This window comes from Plutella xylostella, chromosome 13 (genome assembly GCF_932276165.1).
Source record: "Plutella xylostella chromosome 13, ilPluXylo3.1, whole genome shotgun sequence".
NCBI classification, from domain to species: Eukaryota; Metazoa; Arthropoda; class Insecta; order Lepidoptera; family Plutellidae; genus Plutella; species Plutella xylostella.
This window is the reverse complement of record NC_063993.1, coordinates 10,035,361-10,045,950: the sequence shown is the minus strand read 5'-3', so window position 1 is coordinate 10,045,950 and position 10,590 is coordinate 10,035,361. Positions and strand designations below refer to the sequence as shown.

The 10,590-nt window shown below is 43.1% G+C and overlaps 2 protein-coding genes across 6 annotated transcripts; one reads left to right on the top strand and one right to left on the bottom strand.

Annotated features, from left to right (window-relative positions):
- Positions 1–1,135: 1,135 nt before the first annotated feature.
- LOC105385242 (muscle LIM protein 1) lies at positions 1,136–10,096 on the bottom strand. 5 transcript variants are annotated; one of them, XM_038111781.2, is made up of 12 exons: positions 9,940–10,096; positions 9,250–9,384; positions 8,508–8,667; positions 7,429–7,558; positions 6,979–7,075; positions 6,685–6,769; positions 6,444–6,512; positions 5,601–5,897; positions 5,380–5,512; positions 4,895–5,082; positions 4,478–4,631; positions 1,136–2,142 (listed from the first exon to the last, which is right to left on the bottom strand). In XM_038111781.2, exons 2-12 carry the CDS (start codon positions 9,362–9,364, stop codon positions 2,020–2,022), a joined length of 1,551 nt encoding a protein of 516 aa, XP_037967709.1. In that variant the 5' UTR covers positions 9,365–9,384; positions 9,940–10,096; the 3' UTR covers positions 1,136–2,019. The 5 variants fall into 5 exon arrangements, with proteins under 5 accessions (XP_037967709.1, XP_037967706.1, XP_011553893.1 ...); XM_038111778.2 differs by lacking the exons at positions 6,685–6,769; positions 6,979–7,075 and adding an exon at positions 7,190–7,286 and having other exon boundaries at positions 6,444–6,540; XM_011555591.3 differs by lacking the exon at positions 6,444–6,512.
- LOC105385241 (selenoprotein F) lies at positions 2,201–4,189 on the top strand. The gene is made up of 2 exons (XM_011555590.3): positions 2,201–2,343; positions 3,601–4,189. Exon 2 carries the CDS (start codon positions 3,654–3,656, stop codon positions 4,152–4,154), a length of 501 nt encoding a protein of 166 aa, XP_011553892.2. The 5' UTR covers positions 2,201–2,343; positions 3,601–3,653; the 3' UTR covers positions 4,155–4,189.
- Positions 10,097–10,590: the final 494 nt, after the last annotated feature.

Below are 10,590 nucleotides of genomic sequence, written 5' to 3'. Positions count from 1 at the left end.
TCGACGTAGTGGTTGATAATCTTGTAAAGAAACATCTGGTCTCTCATTTCACGACGGTTTTCGAGTGATAGAAAGCAACTAGTGTCAAAAAATTTAAATTTATATTTAAATCGTTTTATGAATTTATTTTGAATTCTTTCTATGTTGTATATATGATTTAGGTATTGAGGGTTCCATACCGTAGACGCGTATTCAAGAACGGATCTTACAAATGAGTTAAAAAGCAAAATAAGAGTGTTCGGTTGTTTAAAGTCTTTACTTTGTCGGAAAATAAAACCAAGCATCTTATATGCCTTTGCTGTTATTATGTCAAAGTGTTTACGGAACGACAATTCGCTGTCGAGATGAACGCCTAGGTCTCTCACTTCGGTTACCCTTCTTAAACTTTTATGATTAAAATTGTAATCGTATAAAATATGGTTTTTTTTCCTAGTAAAAGATATAACGCAGCACTTATCGATATTGAGAATTTTGAGGTATTATGTCTAATTTAAGTCGAATAATGCACATTTGATTATTTTAATTAGTTTATTAAGGTGTTACTTATGCAAAACAACCAAAAAAAATATTGAAATGTGGCTAGTTTTTTTTATTTTCGGTTTTAAGCATAAAATTTTGGCAAAAAATTTAAAAAACCTTAAATATTAAATATTTCAAAAATGGTTAAGATTAGGATAATGCATTATTGGGTTCAATCGACTGGAAATGCTTTCCTCTATCACCTCCTGAAAGGATCCGGTCTACTTACCAATAACCCTGTATACCTATTAAGTACCTTTACTTTGTAAGAATTCTGAAGTTAAAATATTACAATTAATGGTGTTGTTGCAATATGAGATCTACATCACACAACAGCTTAGTTTTATAAGGTGTATAGTTATAACTACCTATAAGGATAGTTTTAGTTTTCTGCATGTTTTTGTTGGCAATGTTAAATATAAGTTTCTGTGATAAAATTATTGATTTGAGCCATTATGTACCTCCGATTTTTATACCCAATGCCCAGTATTTTTGAAATTATGTCTTGCTTTTCTGTTTTATTATTAATAAATATTAATTTGAGAAAATGAACTTTCATTTTACTATGAAATATTCCAAATTAAACCTAAGGAAGTGGGGTAATAAAAGAAAAATATTGAATGGTTTTTATATTTATTAAGAAAATGTATTCTTAACATTTGATCTCAATTAAATGAAATAACGCAATAAGCTATCATAAATCTTTACATTTTAAAATCCATGTTTACTGTGCATGTTATTTATAAAGCAAAAGCTTAAAAGCGAGTTAGAGTGGTTTATTATAAATAATATTAAAAGTTATATAGCTTAGCTTATTGCTTTCCGATAAATACTAATAAATGATGTATAAAATTATAAACAAAAAGCTTTTACGTATAAAAATATGTATAGGTAGACTTCAGATCTGTAGGTAAGATCTGGTCGGTCGAAATGATTGCATAATATTGCAATCTTGTCCGTTTTTACAGGATAGTTATCTATGATTGCATCTTTTACGTTACATTACGTAAAAGACACCTATCACAATGCCATTTTCATCTCTTACTTGGTGTATTTTTTTTTTGCATTTTCAATTTATTTTACATTTACCCATAATCTTACAAGCCTACGTAAAGTCTATAATTATTAAAACTATATTAAGATATTTTATGACGAATTTATAAACTAAGGGCCCATACACATTCTTCACAATTTGTACATTTTATGAAAGGAATGTAACCTTTAATTTATATCTTCATATAAAATATTTGCATCTTATTAGCACTTACAGCTATCATTTACCTATTTGGCTTAACGCGTTAGGGGCCACAAGAGGGTAATCTTGTGTGCTCCTAAGTGTTAAGAAGTCTCATGATCAGCATCAACCAATATTAAAACCAGTTTAATAAATGGTAAGAGGACTGAGGGGTAGCAGAATTTCTTCAGATTATATTCCTTTCATGTTCAGGCTACCGTTATTGCTATAATTTGATATGATTCTATAAAGTCCCGCTTCATAGATTATGCCATTGTTAGGGTGCCTGCGCCCATTCCGAATCCTACACCCTTGGGTCCGTAGTTTCTGCCGTAGCAACCACGGCAGTAGATTTCTCCGTTGGGTCCATCGTTCAAGTTGGTGGAATCCTGTAAGAAGTTCAGGATTAAGTAATAGTCAGAATATTAGACTTCCTAGGTAATAATATTATGCCCTACATAGAATAGAAAGTTAAAAGAGGGTTAGAAGGCTGAATACTCCACAGCCTTTGCGCGTATAGAAAAAGACACGTCATTTTTTATTTGACAGATGTCATGTCAGGTCAGTGACAGTTCTGCGGTATGTTGCAAATGAGGCGTTTGTTAAAAAAAAAAAAAAGTTCCTTTTTGGAGAAATAGATGGCGTTGTCTGGGGTTGTACCAACTTTCAAACCCTCAGAACACACTCAGATCACAATATGTTATTCTGTGAGGCTAACGAAATGTGAAAGTGACGTAGGTAGGTAGAATTGTAGTATTATTTTCTCTATGATGTCGATGTCACTGTTGCTTCAGCGTTCAGTGCGATTGTGCGTACAGCCGTTCTTTTCAAGTTTTCTCAGTTTCCTTGTGTTTCTCCTGTATTAATTGAGTTGTAGTTGAGCTATCTGCTCCTCCTCCCTTGATACTGTAGAGTTAGTGCACTTGAGATAGTGACTCTTTTGCGATAGTGACTCTTGTGAGATAGTGACTCTTGTGATAGTGACTGCTATACTGTAAGGGCGCCTTCAAATTAGTCGCTAAGTGTCGCGCGACTGCAGCGCTGCTGCAGCGCTGCAGCCGCGCTGCTGTCAAAATCCATATAAATTTTGTAATTTTAAAGATGCGCGACTGCAGCGCCGCAGCAGCGCTGCAGTCGCGCGTTAATAATTTATATGGAATTTAGACAGCAGCGCGGCTGCAGCGCTGCAGCAGCGCTGCAGTCGCGCGACACTTAGCGACTAATTTGAAGGCGCCCTTACAGTATAGCAGTCACTATCACAAGAGTCACTATCTCACAAGAGTCACTATCGCAAAAGAGTCACTATCTCAAGTGCACTAACTCTACAGTATCAAGGGAGGAGGAGCAGATAGCTCAACTACAACTCAATTAATACAGGAGAAACACAAGGAAACTGAGAAAACTTGAAAAGAACGGCTGTACGCACAATCGCACTGAACGCTGAAGCAACAGTGACATCGACATCATAGACATCAGCGCTGCAGTCGCGCGACACTTAGCGACTAATTTGAAGGCGCCCTAATAATGCCTAAGGACTATGGATCATGGTCCCTTGCCAATCTGAAGATAGAGTTACGAAAACGGAATGCCAAACTAACTGGACGGAAAGCCGGTGGTAGCTAGCCTATTCACAGAATACTTAGCACTATCCCAAGCCACATGCAGTCTGAGCCTCGGAAGGATGGCTCGCGCTACCACCCGACATTTAATCACAACTAGTGAGTTCTTATTCTGAGTTTAGTACTCTTTGCTCTCTATGTAATTTTTGACAGTTGGTACACTGCGTTTTCACGCCATCTATCGGCTTAACCAAAAGCTCAACTGACAGCTGTCAAGGAAAACGGCTCATTGTAAACAAAGGTTATTTTTAGCTAATAATTGAATAAATACCGGCTTAACCATGGTTTCTAGTAAAATTATCGCATTAATAATTGCGCTGGTGACTGTGGTGAGTGTAAAAAGTGAATTTTCCACCGAGGACTGTGCATCTTTAGGTTTTATCAAGGCCAACCTACTGTGCTCGTCGTGCGACCAGTTAAAAGACTTTACGTTAGACGATCTGATCTCCCACTGCAAGGAATGTTGCCACCACGACGAGTCAGACCCTAAGGAGAAGAAGTACGCGAGAGCAGTGCTGGAAGTGTGCACTTGTAAGTTCCCTGCATACCCTCAGATCCAGGCATTCGTGACGGGTGACAAGCCCGGAAAGTTCCCGAACTTGCAGATCAAGTACGTCCGTGGCCTAGACCCTATCATCAAGTTGTTCGACAAGGATGGCATAGTCAAGGACACAGTGGCCATAGAGAAGTGGAACACGGACTCCGTGGAAGAGTTCCTGAACACACATCTTGTGAAGGAGCAGGACGATGACCGTCACTATTTGAAGACTAACCAGATTTAAGCTTTAATTTTGTAATAAATTAATTTTGTCAGGTATGTTTGCGTTTTTTCTTACTAACATAAGGTTCTATAAATTGGTCAGTTCATGTGATTGCTTGATTGGAATGCTAAATAATTTAAACTGAAATATACTGGATTAACATGCTTCATTACTGGATAGGAAGTATGTAAGCCAGCCAAAATAGAACCACATATTATGTTTCTTCATAAAAAATGGGAAGATAGCCATTTACCTACTATTGATTTAAATATATTTTACCAAATTAAATTGTAACCCTTAAACATTTATGTACATACAACTAAATAGGTAGATAAATAACTTACAAGAGATCTATGGCAGTCCGCACATGAGAAGCACCTCTTGTGCCATGTGCCATTCTTGGAGTTCATCTGTTCTGCGGCGTAGACTGGGTAACCGCAACGGGGACATCCCTGACCCTTGGCCGCCTTGGCTCCGGTGAATGGCATCTGTTCCATACTGCATAGTGGAGAAGACAATTAGTTAGAGAATTCTGTTTTGTAATGAGTTTATTTTGTTGCTCAACACTGGGCAAAGGACTGCTCATTTAATTGTGCTTTACTTGTGAGTGGTGGGTTTGTTTTGTGACTTTGTTAAAGTGTGATTTCTTGTCTTTGAAGTTGTATTAACCTAAAGTTATCATGAGTATTTGTTATCCTTTTATAAAGCATTGGGTATATATTTAGAATTGCTCATAGTGTGTATTAAGATCAGCCACTTACTAAGTAACCCTGGGTTCAGACTCGCACGACACGAGAGTAGGGGTGTGGCCGTAGCCGAAGCCCTTGGGCCCGAAGAGCTTGGCGTAGCACGCGCGGCAGTGGATCTCCTTGTCGGGCCCGTCGCACGCCAGCATGGAGTCCAGCGGCCGGTGGCACTCCGCGCAGTTGAAGCAGATCTTGTGCCACATCTGACAAACAAAGATTTATACCATTAGTTCTAATGAGCACAATACTAGATTTTACCGAGAGATAAGACTCGCGTTAAAAAGTTTTCTTGTGTAAATTCTAGAATAAAAAATATGTGTAGTCCAGGGTATCAGCTTACTACATGCCAAATTTCATTAAAATTCGTATGTAAATATAGCCGTTTGCCCGTGAAATCGAAACAAACATGAATCCTCACAAACTTTCACGTTTATTTAAGTAGGATTTTCGTCAGTTAGCGTCAATCATGAATAGTAGTTTTTACAATTAAAAGTTCTTACCGTTCCCTTAGCCAGTTGCTGTTCAGCCGCGAAGACCATGCCTCCGCAGCGGGGGCAGCCCTGGCCCTTCGGAGCCGGGATCGACGTGGTGTCAGGGTTGTAGGAAGGCTTGGAGTTTGCAATTTGCTCGTCACTGCCAAATAACAATAGAAAGATTAATCGGATGGATACTTATGCTATAGTAACCAATTCAGAAATGGCTAGCTCGCTTTCATACTCACGTCAAGCCATCGGTCTGAAGGAAGCCGGATCCGCACGCGAATCCGTAACCGTGGGGACCCCACTTCTTGCCGTAGCAAGTCTTGCAGTAGACCTCATCGTTGGGTCCGTCGCAAGCGATGATAGAGTCGAGCGTCTTGGTGCAGTCGCGGCACTTGAAGCACTTGCGGTGCCACTCGCGCCCCTTGGCCAGCACCTGCTCGGCCGCGAACACCAGCCCCCCGCAGCGCGGGCACCCCTTGCCGGGGGGCGCCTGGATCGACGAGCAGTCGATCAACGCGGTCTTAGGAGCCTGCTCGCTGTACCCCAAACAAAAATCTTGATAGTTATACGAACTCTTTCAAACACACAAACAAACACACGTTTAATGAATGCGATGCATCATTGACCAGATTGGAGCTTTATAGCGGTCGTGAAAAGATCAATGGTGTAAACATATCGGCGGCAGACTCTGTTTCTAGACATTATGAAAGTTCCAAACTCGCGCGTCTATCCGATTACAAATTTAGTTGGTTCGAGCGCGCGTTCTATTTGCGTTTTGGAACTCTGCCATCTCTAGTTTGTATTATAAGCTGTTTTTATGAAAGTGACTATGGGATGGAAATAACCGAAACCTGTTTGTAACCTGAGAGGATTAGGTACGTAACAGCTATAAACTTATCTGTAAGTGCGTGAGGTGGGTGTTACTATGATGGTTACGGTGACACAGAGGGTGGGTGACACTACACACTATTTGCTAAAGCAATCTATAAGCAAATATTTGGTTAGGGTTGATTAGTATCGGAGGACTGAAGTCCTATAGACTTTGTCACTGGGACAGACAGACATACACGCTATTTATATACCTCTGCCACTCTTGGTCCTTTATATCACACATAAGGCCCAGGGTAGACATACCCCCATGTCCAACACCTCTAGGGCCAAATCTCTGTGCGTAGCATCCTACAGCGAAAGCAAAGAAGCATTATTGTAATTGTGAAATCTGAAGAGCACACAACATGTAAAGAATCGGTAATTCAATCCACACACAAGTTCAACACACATGTGCTCTCTTCAGACCCCCAGAAGTCTTGAATTAGTTCTCACCCGTTGGCGTAACAGTCACTTTGCAATACACCGGCACCTTTCCCGTAACCATAGCCCTTAGGACCAAACTTCTTGCCATAACATACTAAAGAAAGAAAAGACACAATTTAATGACGAGACTCAACATGCGTCCATAACTAACTAAACAAATAAAAACACATTAGACAATGTTTACGTGAGGAAGTGGATCTTTTGAAGACTGAGAAAGTTATGAGTGGTGTGTTCAAAGAATGTTGAAGTATTAACTGAATGTTACAGTGTAATGGGAAGTGGTGTTCAGGAGAAGAGACGAACCTTTGCAGTAGATGTCTTCATCCGAGCCCTCGCAGCAGTTGGTAGAGTCGAGGCCCTTCGCGCACTGACCGCACTTGAAGCACTCCTTGTGCCAGGCCTGCACATACAGTGAACATGAGGGGCATGCGGTGTCGGGACCACTCGTTACCACACGGGATGAGGTTAGCACGCCAAGCAGGGACAGTTACAACAGGGGCACGGATCTAGATACCTCGACAGTAAACGTCTCCGTCCGGTCCATCACAATGCATCATGGAATCTAGAGTCCGGTTGCAATTTAAGCATTTGAAGCATCGCCTGTGATAGGGCTATAACAATTGTAAAGCAATAATGTGGTTAATGCTCTTTAGAATCAGAATTCTAAGGATCTTCACGAGTTATAGATTCTTGATCGATAGCTGGTAAAGCATGTGATTCTTGAATGGGTTGGACAATAAGTGTGATGGTTACCTTGCCACGGGCCAGCATCTGCTCAGCGGCGTAGACGAAGCCGCCGCACCTCGGGCAGCCCTTGCCGGGCGGCGCCTTGGCAATGACGCGCGGCTCCATGCACGCGCCGTTGGTGCGAGCTCCCTCCACCCTGCACACAGAACACACGTCACTCACGGCCCCATGTTCAAGAACACGAGCAATGGCTATCTGAAGAGAGGTTAAAAGGCTTCCGGCCACCGGAGCACTCCGGCCCGTCCTAGACTAAGGCCACACGGAACGCGAAGCAACAGTCGGCGCACCTCCGCCGTAATGGGAGAAGGTAAGGGCTCCCGCCGCCGCTCCCGGCCCCTTCACACGGACAACGATATAACATACAGAGGGCGCTTTCCTTATCCCATCACATACTTGCTACGGTTAGTGCTAAGTCGGAAGCGTTAGTCGGTGTTAGGAACGATCAGTAGCTAAGAAAGTTATGAGACAGAAGGTAATTTTAACTTGGCGCAAGCCTCTTGGTGCGATTTGGAGCAAGCCGTGCTTAGGCTTATACAATGGTTTCTCACCGTTGCTCCTGTGTGCCGAGCGGTTCGTCCGCGGCACGGGGGGGTACGGGGGGGGGAGGGGAGGGCGGTCGGGCCGCGCGGTCTGACGCCTGCGCAGGCGGCGGCGCGACCGCCCCGTCATCTCAACAACTAATCTCGAGTGGTAGTCGACTCTTTTATTGATTTTTTGTATAAATTGTAATATATGTAAATACGAGACCGATAAACAATATAAATTAAGCGATAAGTAGCGAATATAAATTAACCCTAACTAAAGTAATTTAAAGTACAGTTGTCGTGCGTTCGCGGGGCGTCCTGGCGGCGGCGGCGCGGCGGCGGCGGCGGCTGCGGCGCTCAATTCCTGTTGCGACATAAACGGAGACTGGTCATGCATGTGTCAGGCGCAATGTACAGGCTAGCGCGCTGTCTACAGTGTATAGTATGAGTTTATGTACACGCGGTTAATGTTGTTACATACGGGCCCGTGGGCCTCAGATAAGGAAAGTCCCTCAGTGGCGCGGCGGCGGGAGTGAGAGAGTCGGGTAGAGAGGTACTTACGCGTCCTTCAGGTGGTCCCCGGTGTCCATGGACAGGCAGCCGGCGCCCCCGCCGAAGCCGTAGCCCTTAGGCCCGAACTTGCGCGCGTGGCACATCTTGCAGAACAGCTCGCCCTCGTGCTCCGTGCAGTTGGTGGAGTCCAGCAGCTTGGAGCACAGACCTGGCGAGGGGAGGGCGTCAGTACTGTCATCCTATTGTCATAGCATTATTCGCCTATATAGGGATTGGATACTTTTGGACAGGCGAGCCCTACTAGGCGAACGCTGCACGCTGGAGTTATTGAAAAATTTTCATTGATTGGAGGCTTCTAGTAACAGGTTTCTAGAATTTTCAAGTTTCACCCTATGATTACGGTAAAAACAGGAATTTCATGGTCATGTCCCACAAATAAAAATTAATTAAAAATTACAGTATGATGCATTTATGTGCCTAACTACCAACAATGTGATTTACACAGGTGCACTCATTTAATAATTTAACAATTATTTTTGTATCGTCTACTTTATGATGCAATATATTTATTTCTCATAATGAACCATATCATTGGGGGAGGCCTATTTTCAGCAGTGGACGTCCTATGGCTGAGATGATGATGATGAATGAACCATAAGTAATATTGACAAGATTTAACTTTACTTACAACTTTAAGAGATTAAGGTGTCGGGGTCAAAGTCCAAGGTCTTTCAGGACACAATGGGAAACTTAGCTTATCTTCAGATTTAAAAAGTTAACAGGTTCTTACCGCACTTGAAGCACATTTTGTGCCACTTGAGTCCTCCGGCCACGCGCTCCTCAGCCGCGTACACGGACTTGCCGCACTTCGGGCATTTCGGGTTGTCTGCTGGCTTGAAAGGCATTGTGCTTCGCTTAACTTATCCTGCAACAAACACACTCGGGTCAGCCTCGCCGCTAACTGCCCCGCCTCGCGCGCCGCCGCGCCGACACATAAATCCCTGTCACCCCGAGTTTGAGCAATAGCCCGGCCTGAATTTGGCACAACTCAAATTGAGGACAAAACAGACTCACGGCCCTTATATTTATAGAGACAACAAAACATACACTTCCAATTTAACCGGCCAAAAAGCACCGAAAAAACTGCAGCGGCGAAATTTAAATCAATTCCACAATCTGATCACAGAATGATTATCAACAACAGATCCACGGCGTCTCAACTCATGGACGGTTGCGTTCTAGTTTAGAGTATCGCTGGCCGAAATCCAAGTCGCCTGCACAACGTCAACTGCAGTCAAACTAACACTTTTCAGCTCAAGAATCGGGGCTCCAGGGCGGGCGGGCGGTGCAGCGGCGCGTAAGGAATGCGAGGGCGGCGCGCGCGCCTAATTTGGACGTTTCAGGTAAAGTTACTGGAGGAGATGCGAGAAGCGGGCGCACTCGAGACGGCACTATATCACTGTCACTTTCACCAACACACCTGTTCGTCGAGTCGCTACGGAGTCGATCTCGCGGACAGTGTCAGGTACCAACACTGCGGCGCGCGGAGGTCGAATGATGAGGCAGGGCGGCGCACACTCTAGTCTATATCACCGTTGCACACGGCCCCAGGGCCTGCGGGGGGCGGCGGGGCGGGAGGGGGAGCACTCCTACGTCCCCACACCCTCACCACCCTCCATTTCTTATCTTCATGTCGTACAACCTTCATGCTTCAGTGGTGGTCAGGTGTTTCCTCTGAAAATTTTAGGGATGCAAATGTTAATAATATATTGGATGTACCTAACTATGTAGGTCATTTACCTACTAGGAACTGTAGTTTCAGGGAATTAATAATATATTGGATGTAACTATGTAGGGCATTTACCTACTAGGAACTGTAGTTTCAGGGAATTTGTAGGCCTTGTTTTTTGTATAAGCACCTATACTTAGGCGGATTACTATCCGCCTCAGCTGATGTAGTAAGTAGGTAGATAAATAACTCGATGAAGCGTCAAAAGCCGATAAAGAATAATCCAATTAAATAACACATTAGCTTTTAATAAAAGAAACTTAGTTACTTATAAAACATCAGGTAAATTTCAAGATTATCTTCTACACTAGCCACTTTAATAGTCATTACTTCTCGCTAATC

Bases quoted from the DNA above. Each gene is read 5' to 3' on its own strand.
- LOC105385242 (XM_038111781.2), bottom strand. From the start codon at position 9,364: ATGCCTTTCAAGCCAGCAGACAACCCGAAATGCCCGAAGTGCGGCAAG. The intron at 7,076-7,428 runs GTAACCATCACA...CTGTATGTGCAG, and splicing joins AGATGCTGGCCCGTGGCAAG to GCCTGGCACAAGGAGTGCTT. The intron at 5,083-5,379 runs GTAAGAACTTTT...TTTGTTTGTCAG, and splicing joins AGCAACTGGCTAAGGGAACG to ATGTGGCACAAGATCTGCTT.
- LOC105385241 (XM_011555590.3), top strand. From the start codon at position 3,654: ATGGTTTCTAGTAAAATTATCGCATTAATAATTGCGCTGGTGACTGTG.